Source organism: Salvelinus fontinalis, chromosome 9, assembly GCF_029448725.1.
Source record: "Salvelinus fontinalis isolate EN_2023a chromosome 9, ASM2944872v1, whole genome shotgun sequence".
NCBI lineage: Eukaryota > Metazoa > Chordata > Actinopteri > Salmoniformes > Salmonidae > Salvelinus > Salvelinus fontinalis.
In genome coordinates, this window is record NC_074673.1 from 19,826,978 (window position 1) to 19,845,888 (window position 18,911).

General features: G+C 43.2%; 1 protein-coding gene across 3 annotated transcripts in view; it reads right to left on the minus strand.

Annotated features, from left to right (window-relative positions):
- The window catches only part of LOC129862219 (SH3 and multiple ankyrin repeat domains protein 3-like), a 423,372-nt gene that overhangs the window by 344,782 nt on the left and 59,679 nt on the right, over nucleotides 1-18,911 (minus strand). For 2 of the 3 annotated variants that reach the window (XM_055933651.1, XM_055933649.1), the window contains exon 2: nucleotides 4,793-5,184. In XM_055933651.1, the coding sequence (XP_055789626.1) occupies nucleotides 4,793-5,071 (279 nt within the window). In that variant the 5' untranslated portion in view covers nucleotides 5,072-5,184. Of the gene's footprint in view, nucleotides 1-4,792; nucleotides 5,185-14,296; nucleotides 14,384-18,911 lie in introns of those variants that run through there. The other variant, XM_055933650.1, reaches the window with a different exon arrangement.

An 18,911-nucleotide genomic window follows, 5' to 3' on the forward strand; every position in this document is an offset into this window, starting at 1 on the left:
TAAGTAGGGAGGGATATGGAGAGAGAGCGAGAGAGAGAGAGGGAGGGAGGGATATGGAGAGAGAGAGGGAGGAAGGGAGAGTTGGGAGGGATATGGAGAGAGAGAGAGGAAGGAAGGGAGAGTTGGGACGTATAGGGAGAGAGAGAGAGGAAGGAAGGGAGAGTTGGGACGTATAGGGAGAGAGGGAGATGAAGGAAGGGAGAGTTGGGACGTATAGGGAGAGAGGGAGATGAAGGAATGGGAGAGTTGGGAGGGATATGGAGAGAGAGAGAGGAAGGAAGGGAGAGTTGGGACGTATAGGGAGAGAGGGAGATGAAGGAAGGGAGAGTTGGGACGTATAGGGAGAGAGGGAGATGAAGGGCCGCAGGAGAGAGTTGGGAGTGAGATGGAAACTCTGTCTCGTGCCACTGCTGCTGTGAAAGAAGCTAAAAATAGCAACAGGGGAACGTGAGGTGCTTACTAAAGAGGAGACACGCACTGACAGGAGATTTCTGTGTGTGTGTGTGTGTGTGTGTGTGTGTGTGTGTGTGTTCACACTACGTGAGCAGCCTGTGGAGGCGAGGGCTAGACAGAGCGTCAGAAAAAGTGATGCACGGTGCAGAGAAAAGGTAGAGAAAGAAAAGACACTTGAGCCAGAAGAACGGGCAAGACGCGCTTAAAAACGAGGGATGTGGTAGAAAGTAGAAGAGAGAGAGTGGGGTGGAGATATAAAATAGATAGGAAAAGAAAAGAGAGAAAAGGAGACGAGGACAAAAAGAGGCAGAAAAAAGGTCTGGGAGAAAGAGAGAGTAAAAAAGATAGAGAATAATAGAGTTAAAACAGAGGGAGATAGATTAATGATGGTTAATTACAGCAGTCAGTTTGGAGCTATTGTAGTTTATCTACATTAATCATCATCAGTAATACGGTATTATCAGAGAGAAGGGGAGGGAACGAGGGACGACGCAGAGAGAGATATATACATATAGAGAAAGATACAGACAGATAGAGCACAGGCAAGTATGTTTGTATGTTTGTTTATTCCATGTGTAACTCTGTGTTGTTGTATGTGTCGAACTGCTTTGCTTTATCTTGGCCAGGTCACAGTTGTAAATGAGAACTTGTTCTCAACTAGCCTACCTGGTTAAATAAAGGTGAAATAAATACAAATAAAATAAAGTGAGCAAGGACACAGGAGGGGGAGAGTGTATCCGTTGCTGTTGATGCATACTGTAAGTAGTTCTATCCTGACTCATGTCATACTAATTATGGTTTGGTGGATTTTCATATCTTAAAGCTGGAATCTGTAGCAGTGAAACTGACGTTGCAATATTACAACAATGAAGACATTCAAACAATGAACATCATTGCACACGCGATACAACAGCATAGTATGTACTGTGCTTTCTTTTTTTACGATGCAGGATGCTTCTCTTCCCCGTTTCAAAAACTAAACTGATAACAAATGTGCCTGGGGCAACCAGTGGCGCTGTTCCACCTGAAGCAGATATATCTCAGCTTAAAGTCAATTAAATGTATAATTTAAAAGCTTGTCATCTGTCAGGTCTGTCCTTGAAGCGAAGCCAGACAGTCTATAGGATGGATGACAGCATTATAACTAGACGCCACTTAGGGGACTGACAAAGATATTGGAAAGCAGGTGTACATGGTGGTGGGTACGTTGATGCTCTACACTCAAGATAACAACATTCATAGAGATACCAACTGGTCCTGAAGACCCACACGGTGTGCAGGCTTTTGATCCAGCCTACCTCGAACATTTGATTCAACTCTTTGATACCCACATTGCAACCCAATAAATGCTTGCACGTTATAAATGACGTCACACACTTGCTCACGTTGCCAACCTCCAACTGTGAAACAGTCCTAAGAATATGCCTCTTTCTCTTCATCCCTCACACACAAGCAGAGTGTGTGTAATCTTCATGTACTGTACCATAATTAGCGTGTTAGCTACCTAATTTCGTATGTGTGTGTGTTTGTACACACGTGTGCTCGTGCTTGTGTGTGTGTGTGCGTCTACCTGCCTGTTTCTTTGTGTGTCATTTTTGGTGTATTACTTAGGCTACTGTATGTGTTTTGTTATTCGTTCTGACTCTGTGTAACCACATTAAGAGCAGTCCCTTGGTATACTGTGTAGTGTGTGTAGTAAGGCTTTTATCACAGCCAGAGAATCTCAGGGGCCGCTGGGAATTCTGAGTATTCTTCTCTTATCCTTTCTTTTCTATCTCTTTCTTTTCCCATCTTCATTATTTTCCCCCCAGTCCAGCTGACCATAAGGCATGCAGTGTCTGAGCTTCAATAGGCTAGATCACTTCAGCTAGGCAGGCAACAGCTAGGAAAACACTACAGCACTGATGCCAACGCTACATTTTACACTCAGTGCAAAATATCCCCAGGATCTAAACAGATAATATTGCAGTGAATTTGGGAGCAGATGCAAATGGGAATCGAACCCGTAACTTTGGATCTCTTAGTCCAACACCTACAGCAAGATAGTATGCCAACAAGACAACATATTGTAACAAGATGGCTGGAGTTATAAACAGGGAGTTTTCATTATATGATCAACATATTCAGGGGTAGCCAATGGCCCAAATGACAAGACTTAATACCACAACCATAATAATGATCACATAGTCAAACAGTCTCTCATGTGTCTTCTAGAACAGATTGACCAGCAGTAGAAACAAAACCAGGACAGTAGCAACACCACAGTACTGTAACGTTGTACTGTACCACGGTAATGAAAAGTTAATGCCTTGCCTTGTTGCTATATAAACAGAAACATGGGCTATGTATCACTTTAGCGTCCTCACCCTCCATCTCAGTGGATTCTGCTACAGAGCTAGCTGTCCCTGACCAGATGACTGTGGGACTGTATTACATTCACATTACTCTATTATTCATTCTTAGAAAGACATCTGAGTCAATTCCTTCCTCAGTGAATTCATATCACACACTTTAATAAGTCATATTACTCATCTACGATCATCTGCAGGGGCTTTGATATAAATAACATGACTCCATTCCTTCCCGCTGACTACGGATTCAATTCCTCTTTTTCTTTCTTGTTCTTTCTTTGTTTGAACCCAGACCTCATAGTGAATGGGTGAGCGTGTGGGAGGGACAAGTAGGGAACAACATTTCCATAATTGTACTTCCCCTACTAGGCTTTGTTCCCTTTGGTGAAGTACTGATTCAGCTTGACCCTCTGGTCAGACATTTCCTAAACCTCCTAATGGTTTAGATGAAGCAATAAAGCATGATGATTATTGTAACAGCCACTCTGGCCTCAGGCTCATACAATAGTATACTTCAGTTGTAATACCATTGGGATAACAGCATTGTACACAGTATATACTGTAGTTACATAGAGGCCAGGCCAGGCCACTACCCTCCATTAAGAATACTATTACACATGACCTGCCACAACATGCAATAGGAGTACCATTTCATGTAAAACAATCAAACCTGGCTGGGATGCCTTTTACATGGCTCTCTATAGACTTTTCACAAACACAGAAATCATATTTCCTACCAGTCCAGTGCAGTTTGATTTCAATAGCAGGTGTGTGGGTTAAGGCTAATAGATTTCATTAACCATAAATCAACTTAGTACAACCTTCTCCAACCTCTACAGCTCCAAACAGCCCAAACAGCCCTGCAGTGGAGAGAGGGAGATGACGATAAGGGAATTCCCTGTCCTGACTGTCCTCGTTCCATCTCTCTCTCTCATTAGTAACTGTCAGTCTGTCACTCAGGCCCTGTGCTCTGAGTCCATCTGGCTGGTGAAAGGAGAGAGAGGAGAGAAAGAGAAGAGGGGGGGCTGAAACACACACAGCCTTATTAGCATCTGGACATCTGCTCTGTCCCCTGCCCCCTTCTGCAACCTACTGCCAACATCTGCCACACACACAGGCACACACAGGGACATATACACAGGCACACATTTATGATCACGCACAGACACACACAGTAGCTCAGAGAAGGGATCCATGCATAGTGAGGTGTGAGAAATGCTTGAAGGGATCTGAGCAGGGGTTCTGCAGTCATTTAGCCAGACAACAACCAACAGCAGGTAGCAAGCAGGCAGCTGGCAGGTAGAGAGCCAGAGCACAGGGGAACAGGGCCTAGGATATCAGTCAAAGCCTGAAACAGTGAACCTTCATCCCAGGAGACATCCCCATCCCCAAGCCCCAGGGGAAACACCTCCACATCACTTATGCATGCACATACACAGATGACGCGCACACACGACACACACAGAATATATAAGCTTGACAGTTCAGAGAAAACTCTTCCCCCTGCTCTCTGAATTAACAATGCCACACACAGGTCTTCTCTACACCTTTACTTGTCTCCTTATACCTTTCCCTCCCTCTCTCCCTCCCTTTTCCATCCATCGGTTTACTCCTCCCTCCCCTTCTCCGTTGTCAAGAGCCCAGTTGTCAAAGTCAGCTGCAGCTGACCTAATGAAGAGGTAGAGATTTATTACTGAGAGAAAAAGAGAGATAGAATAGAGAGGGAGAGAAAGAGAGTGAGAAGACAGGGAGAGAAAAAGAGGAAGCAAACAATCCGAAGAGCAAATGAGCAAATAGAATAGGCGAGAGTGAGAAAGAGAGAAAGACAGAAACACAAAGAGTAAAGGCTGCAGAGAGAGTATAGGGAACAGATAGAGAGGATAGGAGAATAGAGTGAGATCCGACAGAATGGTATAGAAGGAGAGAGGCACCAGTAGCTCTCTCCCTCAGTAACAGTCCAACAGTATGAAAGTGAGGCTGTAACTCACCGTCTGTGCCAGGTCCGGTATTCCGATGCGGATCACCAGCGTGCTGCCCTGTGCCTGCGCCATGCCTCCTCCTGCACTGGGGCTCCGCTCCCGAGCGGGACGGAAAGAGAAAACACTGACAGAAACGGGAATGCCGCTGTCCTCTTCCCGTGAGCTGCCGCTGTCAGAGCTGGCCCCCTGGCTGCCGTTGGTGTGTGTGTAGGGGTGTGAGTGTGTGTGCTGGTCCTGCTGTGGAGAGCTGGGTGGCTCATGTTTGCCGGCTGCAGGACGCAGAGGCATGCTCCGTGTGAGTGGCTCGCTCTGCACTCGCTCACTCCACACACACACTGCTCTCACTCGTTGGCTCACACTCTCGCTAAACACACACACCACTCGCACCGCACATCACTCGCCTGGGAGAGAAAGAGAGAGGGAGAGAAAGATGAAGAGGGATTGGGGAGGAGAAGGGGAGGGGGTGACAACAGAGGATAAGAGGATGAAGGGGAGGGGAGAGAGGGAATCATTTTTTGAAGATTTAGATACAGTAAGTAACAAGGGGATGTGTGACAAACAGAGGAGTTGAAGACATGAAGACATGAGTGCAGAAAGGAATAGATAATCACTTCATGGTGTTTGACTTAGTAGGAGAGAAACATCCTACAATCTCCAACAGGCATACATACTTTGAAATAAATGAATTAGAGAAGAAGCAGACTTCTGAAATTGAGATTAAAAGCAACACAACAAACAATTCTTATTTTTTGAGTACAAAGGTCTATTTCTGAAAAGATCCTTCAGTCACCTTTAGGTCCAACAAGAGAGTGAGAAAAAAAAAAATTATATATATATATATATATATATATATATATATATATATATAGAGAGAGAGAGAGAGAGAGAGGAGTTTCTGAGGTGACGAATACTGAAATACAGTTGAAAGTGAAGCGTCAAAGCAGTGATGACCATTTCACCTATCAACACAGGATTAATTCTCTAACCTCTTCTCATTTTGCGGTCAAACTATAACCATTTGTCAAACCCATAAACACAGGTTAACGCCAGCAGCCAATGGAGTGTCACAAAATTAGGATAGAATCACATAAGAGAAAGAAAATCACAAGAGTTTCCCCATGTCTGTCACATTGGAGGGAGGGAGTGGGGGGGAACCAAAACCAAAATGGAACTGAGTTACTGAAGTGATGTTAGTCACAGGGGCACTGAGGGTCAGATCGATGGCGATACCCTGTAGGCATTAACCTTCACGCCTCCCTCTGCTCTGTTGGAACGCTCTGCTCTTGTCTGGCCCAGCTCAGCCCAGCTAACATTATCATACTGTATCCGCTGTGGTATAGGACCAGTCATTTTCTGACACACCTCTGGAAGTGAATGTGTGGGTACGTGCTTTTTTGCTTGTTGTGTAAACGCATGAACAGTATGTGTCTATATGCTGTATATGGCTGTGTGTGTGAGGTAGCAGCAGGTAGCTTAGTGGTTAGAGCGTTGGGCTAGTAACCGAAAGGTTGCAAGATCGAATTCCTGAGCTGACAAGGTAAAAGTCTGTCATTCTGCCCCTGAACAAGGCAGTTAACCCACTGTTCCTAGGCTGTCATTGAAAATAAGAATGTGAATATATACTATTTGCCAGAGTCCCACTCGACCAGTCACAACTCTCCTTCCCAAGCAATAGAGAACAGTAAAACTCCAGCTAACACGTTTAAAAAGGTCAAACTGACTTGCCTAGTTAAATAAAGGTAAAAAAAAATTATTAAAAGTGTAAAGTGTAAATGGCTGCAGGTACTGGTTCCTTCGCTGTCAGGTTCAGTAGGAGTTTCATCCCCACAGCCATAAACACTCAACAGCTAATGGATTATATTCCACTTTTTATGTTCTGTCTTAGTCTTCTGTCTGTTTTATCTGCTGTCATGGGTGTAGGGAAGTTTGGTTTGGTATTGTAAATGTTATGACTGTTGGTGGCTTCTATGTCTATGTATGAGCATGTGGAAATTAATTTCCTCCATGGAGGACAATACAATCTCATTCATCAACATTCTTCCCCCTCTCACCTCAGACACTAACGACTACTCGAACCTGGAAGACCACTTCACATCTTGTCTGATGAGAACATGGATCCTTGATGCCACTTGTCTTCACATCAACACCTCTCTGGCCCTACAGTGGTCCTGTTCTAACCACTGATACATTCAGTATCCATATCTAGCATTAGCTCTCTCCTATCTGTGTGTGTTTTGGAAGGTCGGTGGTATTAGCTGATCAAAGGATGTTTCTCCCTCTTCAGCTCACTCTGGTTCCTCTCTGCAGTAAACTGCTGCATGTTTGCTGGATGTGAACCCTGTACAGGAGTCTGCGGAAATCACTCAATATATTTCCTGAGAAGTTAATATTAAATGAAACACCAGCTCATTATTTCCCATAACTGTCCTTGAGAGCTTCTCAAAGAGAAGATGTTTAAAGAAAGCCCTGCTGCTGCTCTATGGTCCTGGCTGCGCCATGAAGATGTCTCACTGAAGGGGCAACCGCAGGATGGAAACTAACCTAATTTAGTAACAAGTGGAAAGAGATGCTGAAACTTCATCCAGGAGTTTACCTTCTTAAAAGAAAGGGATGTGAGTTGAGGAAGGGAACTTTTTATCAATGGTGTTTATTCGCTGATGTGTTTTTGCAAAGTATGTGTGAAACGTCAGCAGAACACAGTCATTTGGTAACACTAAACTTCACTTTACATAATTTAGTCTTGACATAACCAGTCATAGTAGCTTATAACAGAAGTTGCCATGGGGATGTTCTTGACATCAATTTTGCCATGTCTCGGTGTCTGAGAAAGGCCTGGAAAATTGCCAGACTTCAGCCACCCCAGACATGGACTGTTTTCTCTGCTACCGTCTGGCAAGCGGCACTGGAGCTTCAGGTCTCGGACCTGAAGACAGCTTCTATCTCCGAGCAATAAGACTGTTGAACAGCTAACCAATGGCTGCACACCCTCACCCATGGACTCTCTGCACTCACTCCATCTGCACTGATTCCATGCACACTCACAGGTCTCTATCCACACACTCACACACACACACACACACACACACACACACACACACACACACACTTACCTATATACATATGTAGGATCTTAATTTAACCAGTTTCTCACAGCAGGAAAATAATCCTACAGAAACAGGGCATGTGAATTATTGTGTGGTCTATAATTAACTGACATTTTTGTAAGGGTTGATACATTTTTTGTTTGGGTAAATCAGGTTTGAAATGTTCAAGTGTAAATTACAAACTTTAGAAGCCTTTTTAAACATTGAATAGTTTGCATTTCCTGCTGTGTAATGTACTGCAACAACAGGGTAATCAAAATTTAACACAGCCCCAACACAGCCCCAACACAGCCCCGAACACAGTCAAGAACACAGCCAAGAACACAGCCAAGAACACAGCCAAGAACACAGCCAAGAACACAGCCATATCATACAGTAGTCTGACGTTATCGCTGCCTCGCATGGAGAGATTTTAAAGGGGAGGGAGGGAAGATGGGGGTGAAAGAGGAGGACAGAGTGAGGAAGGGAAATATAGATAAAGAAGGAGAGAGAGACAGAAAGAAGGGTAAAAGAGAACATTGTGACAGGGACGGACTGTTTTCACAGCCCTGCAGTCATTTAGCCTGTGCACTGACTGTAGTGAATGTGTTTACACCTCCCCTCAAAGCCTGATTCACTCTGCTCTACAACAGATGTTACGGCCAGTCAGACACACAGGCAGGTCAGTCACCTAGCGTTACATTAACACACTGGACCACAGTTAGCTTGTCCCCAGGCTAATAGGCCAGGATACCATGATACACATGCCACAGTAGTTTTAATGGAGGCTGATCACCATACAGTGCTATCTGAAGATGTCCATAATGAGATTAACTGTGTAAGAGCACAGCACCAGTATAATCTGAAAAGACATTGGGCTATTTACAGTCAAATGATATTATCGTATGTACTATATGGTTCACACATACTGTCTGAGCTCTGCTACATCACTAGTCCTGTGATAACTGGCTGTATGTACTGGGCTACACCGTGACATTTTACTGAGCGGTATATATTGTTAAATCCTTAGTTCATCCCTAGCACTATGATAAGGTGATTTATTGTACACCACAGGCAACATTCTTATTTATATTCTCATCCTTAACCATCTAGTGTGTCAAGTGGTAACAAAGACACAGCATGTCCTCTATATCCATCTGCTCCAATAGGCTGTGAATGCAAGCAAATGAAATGGCAAATTTCTCTGAACAGGGGAAGAAACCATCACCGTTTCACAGGGAAGCAATTTCCCAAGCAGCAACTCCATACTACTTGTCAGACATAATACACTGGTTGTTGGGGTGGGATTGGCACGGGGTGTGGGGGGGTATATTGATCGTTTTATTAAATTCCTCATGTCTTACTCATTGTTAGGAAGATGTATGGTCCAAATCAGATGTTAGGTACTATATACAGTATATGAAAGATTAGATGAATCCTATAAATTAAAATTGCTAATTAGGGTGTAATCTATTAGCGTAATTTCTCAGAGATCAAATTATATTTCAACAAAATAATGTTTCAGGAATGCTACTCATATCTGTTTCTAACTACAGAAACCATTTCAGAACAACCTCAGATGGTGGGTGACATGGAATGCTGAAATTACATGAAATGACCCAATGTATAGAATTGCAGGAAAAATGTTGTCTCCGTGTCCTCTTAGACCGTGCCATTGGCCCCGCCTACTACCACGCTGTAGCAGTATCTGTATCTACTGTATATCCAGTGTACCAGTGTCTTTGATGCAGCCTGCTGCCTATTAATAATCAATGGCTCTCCCAGGAGGGCTTTCCACAAAGCCAGACAATTTAGACCCCGCACACCGCATCTCTCCATCTCTCTTACCCTCCATCCCTCCACTTGCACAATACTTCATATTGACAGGATACGTGTCCATAGTATTAAAGCACAGCCCAGCAATGTCCGTTAATACCACCGGCTACAATTGGGATCAGCTGCATTAAGAGCATCTTGACTGGCTGCATCACTGCTTGGTATGGCAACTGCTTGGCATCCAACCGCAAGGCACTACAGAGGGTATTGCGTACGGCCCAGTACATCACTGGGGCTGAGCTCCCTGCCATCCAGGACCTCTACACCATGCGGTACTCCAGCCATCCAAGTCATAGACTGTTCTCTTTGCTACCTCATGGCAAGCTGTACCAATGCACCAAGTCTGGAAACAACAGCACCCTGAACAGCTTCTACCCCCAAGACTGCTATATAGATAGTTAAATAGTTAACCAATAGCTATCCAGACTATTTTTGCACTAACCGTTTTGAATCATCACATACGCTGCTGTTACTGATAATTATCTATCCTGTTGCCTAGCCACATTATCCCGACCTATATGTACATAAAGCTACCTCAATTACCTCGTCCCCTTGCACATCAACTCAGTACTGGTACTGTCACGTTCCTGACCTGTTTTCCCTTGTTTGTGTATTTATTTAGTATGGTCAGGGCGTGAGTTGGGTGGGTTGTCGATGTGAGATTTTTATGTTGGGATTTTGTGTGTTCGGCCTGGTATGATTCTCAATCAGAGGCAGCTGTCAATCGTTGTCCCTGATTGAGAATCATACTTAGGCAGCCGGGGTTTCACGTTTGTTCTTGTGTCAGTGTTTCGCTACGGGACTATCGCATCTTGTTTTTGTTTTATTATTAAATCACTATGTAAACTAACCACTCTGCGTATTGGCCCGATCCGTCTCGCCTCTCCTCGTCCAAGGAGGAGGAAGAAAATGACTACCGTTACAGGTACACCGTGTATATAGAAAAGTTTGAGTTACTCATTGTGCATTTATTCTTCGTGTTATTTTTCTTCTTCTTATATTTGTCTATTATATTTTAATATACATTTATTGTTGGGTAAGCATTTCACTGTTAGTCTACACCTATTTTTTTTACAAAGCATGTGACAGATAATGTGATTTGGTCCAAAAGGCTCCTGAACAGCTTCTACCCCCAAGCCATAAGACTGCTGAACAGCTTCTACCCCCAAGCCATAAGACTGCTGAACAGCTTCTACCCCCAAGCCATAAGACTGCTGAACAGCTCATCAAATGGCTACCCAGACTATTTGAATTGACCCCCACCTCATATTTTTTTACTCTGCTGCTACATGCTGTTTATTATCTATACATAGTCACTTTACCTCTACCTACATGTCAAATGTGCCTCGACTAACCTGTACCCCCACACATTGACCCTGTATATAGCAGTGTTACTTTCTATTCAACTTAAGTTTATTTAGTAAATACTTTATTAACTCTTATGTTGAAGACTTCTTCGAGATCACTAACAAAACTTAGTCTTGCTTCAAAAAGCTCTCAACCAAGGTGCAGCTGATCCATGGAGGATACAGATTGTGTATTTCCTGTCTGAGTGAGTGAGTGAGAGGTAAGGGTAAGAACTCAGATGTCATTGTGTAGAAATTGATGTATGCTTGCATGTGTGTGATGTAAAGGGTGAGCAGCCCTGATTCAGGTTAATTTCGTGGTCTTTACACCACAAACTTTGCCCACCTAAACAAAGTGCCAACTGAGTCTAAATAGACATAGTTTAGAACTGAACTACATACACACACATAGACACACACCCTCTTTACACCACTGCTACTCTCTGTTGTCATCTATGCATAGTAACTTCAATAACTCTACATGTACATTCTACCTCAACTAACCGGTGTCCCTGCACATTGACTCTGTACCCGTACCCCCCTGTATATAGTCTCGCTATTGTTATTTACTGCTGCTCTGTATTTACTTGTTACTTTTATCTCTTATTCTTATCCATATTTTTTTGAAACTGCATTGTTGGTTAGGGGCCCGTAAGTAAGCATTTCACTGTAAGGTCTACACCTGTTGTATTCAGCGCATATGACTAATACAATTTGATTTGATTTGATTGTGTTTCTCTGCAGGATTGCAGGCTATAATGTGAATCTGGGAGGTTAATGTATCTGTATCGTAGAGCTGTTCATTTCCTGCTCCTATTACATTGTTGGAGCTGTGGCCTGGTGTTCTGTGAACACTCATTAATATTTCACTGTGTTTACTCCAACACTGGCCTTCAAGCCCTCAGAGCTGGATCACTGAGCACAACACAGCAGAGCAATGAGAGAGGGAGAGAGAGGTAAGTTTGAGAGAGTGGACTGAAAATAAGATAGGAAAGAAGGGTATTCTGTTAAAAAATAGGCATTAATGTGCATAAGAGAGACAAAGTCTGTATGTATGTACAGTATGTATGCATGTATGAGCGTGTGTGTGTGGGCAGACGAGCAGTGTATTGACCCACTTTCTTTTCATCAACGTGGGAAATAAGAGTCAGGCTAACACAGTCCAGCTTTACTCATCCACACACAGCCTTCATGACTATTGATCTCCTCTACCGTCAGTGGGAAAAGCAGATCTGGGTCAGACATTACATTATGTTATCCTGCAGATGTCAGCATGCATCTCTGACTCCTGCCTATTAGCTGGCGTCTATCAGTATCAGTACCTCCACACTTTGGCTTAGATGGCTCACATCTATAGCATCAGTGTGCAATGATGTCATAGATGATCTCTGATACATCCCATGGGCCAAGGAACACGTGTGTGTCAGATGTTTAGCCTGTGTGTGAGGCGGTTGTGTGTGTTTTTTGGGAAGGTCAGCATTTGTGTGTGTCTGTTGACATGTTAGTTAAGTCCTGCTTTGGTTCTCTGGGCTACTGATTCTCGGGTCATCATGCTACCAAACAGAGACTTAGCTAATGATCTGCTAACGCACACGCCCACACATGCATGCGCACATACACACACATGTACACACACTCTCTCTTTCTGCCTCCCTTCTGACCAACCTCTCTCTCCCTTTAAACTCCCCCCATCACCAGGTGTCGTGACTGTCTGCCAAGTGCAGCAATTAAAGCTCTGGGAGAGAAGAGCAGAATATCAGCCATGCCTCTGCAGGGCTACAAGACACACACACAGACAAACAAACAAGCATACATACGTATGTATCGTGCACACCAGTGTTGGGGGTAAAGTGTTACAAAAGTAATGTGTTATGGGGCCTCCCGGGTGGCGCAGTGGTCTAGGGCACTGCATCGCAGTGCTAGCTGCGCCACCAGAGTCTCTGGGTTCGCGCCCAGGCTCTGTCGCAGCCGGCCGCGACCGGGAGGTCCGTGGGGCGACGCACAATTGGGCTAGCGTCATCCGGGTTAGGGAGGGTTTGGCCGGTAGGGATATCCTTGTCTCATCCCGCTCCAGCGACTCCTGTGGCGGGCCGGGCGCAGTGCACGCTAGCCAAGGGGGCCAGGTGCACGGTGTTTCCTCCGACACATTGGTGCGGCTGGCTTCCGGGTTAGAGGCGCGCTGTGTTAAGAAGCAGTGCGGCTTGGTTGGGTTGTGCTTCGGAGGACGCGTGGCTTTCGACCTTCGTCTCTCCCGAGCCCGTACGGGAGTTGTAGCGATGAGAGACAAGATAGTAATTACTAGCGATTGGATACCACGAAAATTGGGGAGAAAAGGGGATAAAAAAAAACAATAATAATAAAAAAAAGTTGTGTTATGTAATCAGATTTAACTAACGTAAAGTAACACACAACTTTTACACAACTCTAATTGGGTAATATTATTAGTTACTTTGTCAAACAACATTACATTGTCAAACGTGCATTACTTCCAGAATCATATCTCTACCAGGTGTCATGACAAAAATGTCATGACAGCTGCTGTCCATAGAAATGAATAGAGGGACCATTGTATAGTAACGTGTTACTTTTGTTAAATGTAACAAGTAATAATTAATATTACTTTTTCAAGTAACTAATCCCAACATTAGTGCACACTAGGGTTGGATGATATCCCGATTTTCATACCTACAGTTTCTGTACTGGGGGTATATGGTATTACCATGCTGATCACGTTCATTTGCATTGCTAGTGCTAGCTAACAATCAATGCGATGCATTGCTTACCAAACTAGCTAGTTAGGTAGCCAACGTTACCCCAACAAGACTGTACCACAACTCAATGTTGATAATATATCGTAGCTACATTCTTCCACAAAACATAGATAGCTAGCTAAATAGGTTCAAAGCAGGTTCAAAGCCAACGTCAAACTTTGGGAAACTGTCACACAGCTAGCTAGCTACCTTACAATGCATGCAATGGGCATTGCAAAACTATTTAGGTAGGCTACGTAGACCAAGCTACGGTAAGAGGAGGTAGCTAGATTTCAGACAGTTATAACATTGCAGTTAGCTACGCTGCATTTCCTTGACTAAGAACAACCAAGACCACAACAGAGTAAGCAAATTCCTTTGTTAAGAAACAGCAAGCTAGCTACACCATGGTTGAACCCCAAACGTACATGTAAACAGAGCCTCAGTTAAGTTGTGCACTGCAAGTGTGCAAATTTATGCTAGCATCAGACAACGTACCAGACTCGACTGACAGCATCGCTGTTTCAAACATGTAGAATAAATGCGGGGTCTGGGTGGACTCACTCAGCCAACTTATTCAGTACTTTTAGAGTGACTTACAGGAACTGGTATGTGCTTAATGTAAAACAGCTGTTGATTGTCACCCTCCTCTCCTCCTTAAAGGGAGAATCACACAGTACCAGTCCAATCTTTGGACACACCTACTCATTCAAAGGTTTTTCTTTATTTTTACTGTTTTCTACATTGTAGAATTATAGTGAAGACATCAAAACTATTAAATAACACATATGGAATCATGTAGTAACCAAAAAAGTGTGAAACAAATCAAAATATATTTTAGATTTGAGATTCTTCAAAGTAGCCACCCTTCGCCTTGATAACAGCTTTGGACACTCTTGGCATTCTCTCAACCAGCTTCATGAGGTAATCACCTGGAATGCATTTAAATTCAACAGGTGTGCCTTGTTAAAGTTAATTTGTGAAATTTCTTTCCTTTTTAATGTGTTCGAGCCAATCAGTTGTGTTGTGACAAGGTAGGGGTGGTATACAGAAGATAGTCATATTTGGTAAAATACCAAGTACATATTATGTCAAGAACAGCTCAAATAAGCAAAGAGAAATGACAGTCCATCATTACTTTAAGACATGAAGGTCAGTCAATACGGAACATTTCTAGAACTTTGAAAGTTTCTTCAAGTGTAGTTGCAAAAATCATCAAGCGCTATGATGAAACTGTCTCTCATGAGTACCGCCACAGGAAAGGAAGACCCAGGGTTACCTCTGCTGCAGAAGATAAGTACATTAGAGTTACCAGCCTCAGAAATTGCAGGCCAGATAAATGCTTCACAGAGTTCAAGTAACAGCCACATTTCAAATCAACTGTTCAGAGGAGACTGTGTGAATCAGACCTTCATGGTCGAATTGCTTTAAAGAAACAATTACTAAAGAACACCAATAAGAAGAAGCGATTTGCTTGGGCCAAGAAACACGGGCAATGGACATTAGACCGGTGAAAATCTGTACTTTGGTCTGATGAATCCAAGTTTGAGATTTTTGGTTCCAACTGCCATGTCTTTGTGAGACGCATAGTAGGTGAACGGATGATCTCCACATGTGTGGTTCCCACCGTAAAGCATGGAGGAGAGGGTCTGATGGTGTGGGGGTGCTTTGCTGTTGACATTGTCTGGGATTTATTAATAATTCAAGGCACACTTAACCAGCATGGCTACCACAGCATTTTGCAGCGATATGCCATTAACATTTAACATTTAAGTCATTTAGCAGACGCTCTTATCCAGAGCGACTTACAAATTGGTGCATTCACCTTATGACATCCAGTGGAACAACCACTTTACAATAGTGCATCTAAATCTTTTAAGGGGGGGGGGGGGGGGTTAGAAGGATTACTTTGTCCTATCCTAGGTATTCAGATGCCATCCCATCTGGTTTGCGCTTAGTCCCACTATCATTTGTTCAACAGGGCAATGACCCAACACACCTCCAGGCTGTGTAAGGGCTATTTGACCAAGAAGGAGAGTGATGAGGTGCTGCATCAGATGACCTGGCCTCCACAATCACCCGACCTCGACCCAATTGAGATGGTTTGGGAAGAGTTGGACGGCAGAGTGAGAAACTCCTTCAAGACTGTTGGAAAAGCATTTCAGGTAAAGCTGGTTGAGAGAATGCCAAGAGTGTGCAAAGCTGTCATGCAAAGCTGTCATCAAGGCAAAGGGTGGCTACTTTAAAAATCTCAAATATAATTTTTTTTTACATTTGTTTCACACTTTTTTGGTTACTACGTGATTCCATATGTGTTATTTGATAGTTTTGATGTCTTCACTATTATTATACAATGTATAAAATAGTAAACAAAAAGAATAACCCTTGAATGAGTAGGTGTGTCCACACTTTTGACTGGTACTGTATGTTTTCCATAAATGCAAATAGCCATGTCTACGAAGTAATACCTAGAGCCCGGTTTCCTGATGGTGATGAGTTAAAGATGAATCGTTTCTACAGTATATCGTCCGAATAACGCACATGCGTTTCTCAAAACGCCACGTAAGGAGAAATTTCAATAAGGGCGTCGATAGAGCATTTATCGATACTGATAGGATCGAAATAAAGGAAGTACTGCTCTCGGATCAGCGTTCTCCATTCAAATCTTACCTTAACATTAGATACTGACGACAGATCAAATCCTGGAGAGAAATGATCACTTATGACTGTAAATATTGAGGCAGATTATTCTAATGCTTAGGCTATGCACTAAGTCAAATATCTGACAAATCATTGGACAGATGTTGTTAAGCCTGCACATCAGGAAATTGAGGCGAAGACTGTAGACTGTAGCCTACAATTAGCAAAATAGAACTCAATTGATTGAACATTACATATATTTCAATATGATTGAAATATATAAGGCCTATGTAGCCTACTGTATTTATCTTTTAATGGAGTCATCTCGGTTTTCATTTGAAGCATATTTTTGTATTGTATAATCACAATTCAAACCTCAAACAGCCTAGTTAGTTGTTATATATATATATCATTAGGCTGTATGTATATTTATATATAAACCTATTGTAAATGTGTATTATTGTTTATGAGCTTCTGTCAATATTACACAGGTCAGCTAACGGTTACAGAAATCAGAAAAGCAGACAGGCTATATAGACTTCTGTATATGAGTGACTGTGTCCAACACACTACCACCTATTGTTATGTTGTGTGCTATGATTTATTTTTTTGTCAAATAACATGTATTGCTAAAATAAAGGTTTAAGGAACTACAGGCAGGCACCTAATTACTACAAGACAAAACAGTTCACTCAATCAAGCATGATGATCTTGTAAGTATAAAAACAAAGCTTGAAAAGGTAGTATAATGGGATTAGTGTGGTGTGCAAACATCTCATTATTGTGGGAGCACCTCCTCTAAGAGTATGAATTAAGCTGTTTGAGAAGGTTTGAATATTAAACAACCTGCATACTTTACACATTGTTTGAAGTACAATAGACCAACATAGCTACGGTAGTAGGTCAAAGCTGTGTGCTGGAAAACCTTGGTAGGGCATGGATGGAGTAGGCATTGTGGTGCTCATGTGAATTTCCTTTCTTTTTCGGCTTTAGACCGATCCCTACTTCTCACTTAAAACATATTTTAATAGACTAATGTGTGGCTATATTGTTACATAGACATCACTATGCACATTGCCAACTTCTCATCATCCGCAAAATGACATCACAATACATACACACACACACACAGTCATACACACACTTACACACCCACCCGCTCACACAATTTGATGTACTGCCTATTATGTATCAGTGACAGGGTTGGCACTGGGCCTAGAGCAGAGTGTAGTTCATGATGTTGGGTATAATAGGACCAGTTAAAAATAACTTTATTATCAAATACACACTCAGACAGACAGAGGACCTCTAGGATTCAAACTATACTCTGGTTTAAATCAAAAGATGGATTCTATGACATTTTTAGTCAACTATGATATGACTCGACAAGTAAGAAATCAAAAGCTGATCTTCTCCAGCATATAAAAACAACCCAGAGAAAGAGAGGTGGGGGGGGGGGGGGGGGGTGCATCAATATAAATCAACACCAGGGACAATAAGCACAAAAACATAATCTGTGTGTCTAAGGGAGAGAAAAAAACTGATCCACAGTCCACACACAACTACAGTAGGAGATAGGCATGCAAAAACCTAATTCCCCTGTGAAGTTGTCATAGTAAGTAGTCCATCAGAAACATTTTCTTCATTATCGTGTTCCTCCCTGCTTTCAAATCATTTATGACATTTCCCCAGATGCCACCGTTACCTAAACACAAAACACACACGCAGGCACAAACACACAAACATTTCTTTCCGGGCTGTGAGGCGAAAGTATAACATCCTTGCAAAGATATACACACTCACACACTCACACACATTTCTCAGTGGGCCGTGAGGCGGAGGTATTAGGCCATTATAGCAGCTTTAGAGAAATGAAAACTTCATCTCCAACTCTCCAGAGGCTATTGATTGGCCGAGCTGCAGCTGAGGTACCTCGCTCAGCATGCGTCTGTGAGTAAGTGAGTATGTGCGTGTGTGTGAGAGAGTGAGAGAGAGAGAGAGAGATTTTTCTAAACACAATTCCTCCACTTTCCCAGAGGTGTGAATTAAGAGGTAGCATCGTCGAGGTAGCATGCCCCCCCCCGATTCCTGTAGTCCACGATCAGCTCCTTGGTCTTACTGACTTCTAGGGAGAGGTTGTTGATGCGGCACCAACAACCTGTAGGCTGTCTCATTGTCGCCGGTGATCAAGCCTACTAGTCGTGTCTGCAGCAAACTTGGCCACACAGTCGTGGGTGAACAGGGAGTACAGGAGGGGCGTAGCACACACCCCTGTGGGGACCCGTGTTGAGGGTCAGCGTTGGGGAGGTGATTTTGCCTACCCTCACCACCTGGGATCAGCCCGTCAGGAAGTCCAGGATCCAGTTGCAGAGGGAGGTGTTCAGTCCCAGGGTCCTAAGCTTGGCGATGAGCTTGGAGGGGACAATGGTGTTGAACGCTGAGCTGTAGTCAATGAACAGAATTATCACATAGG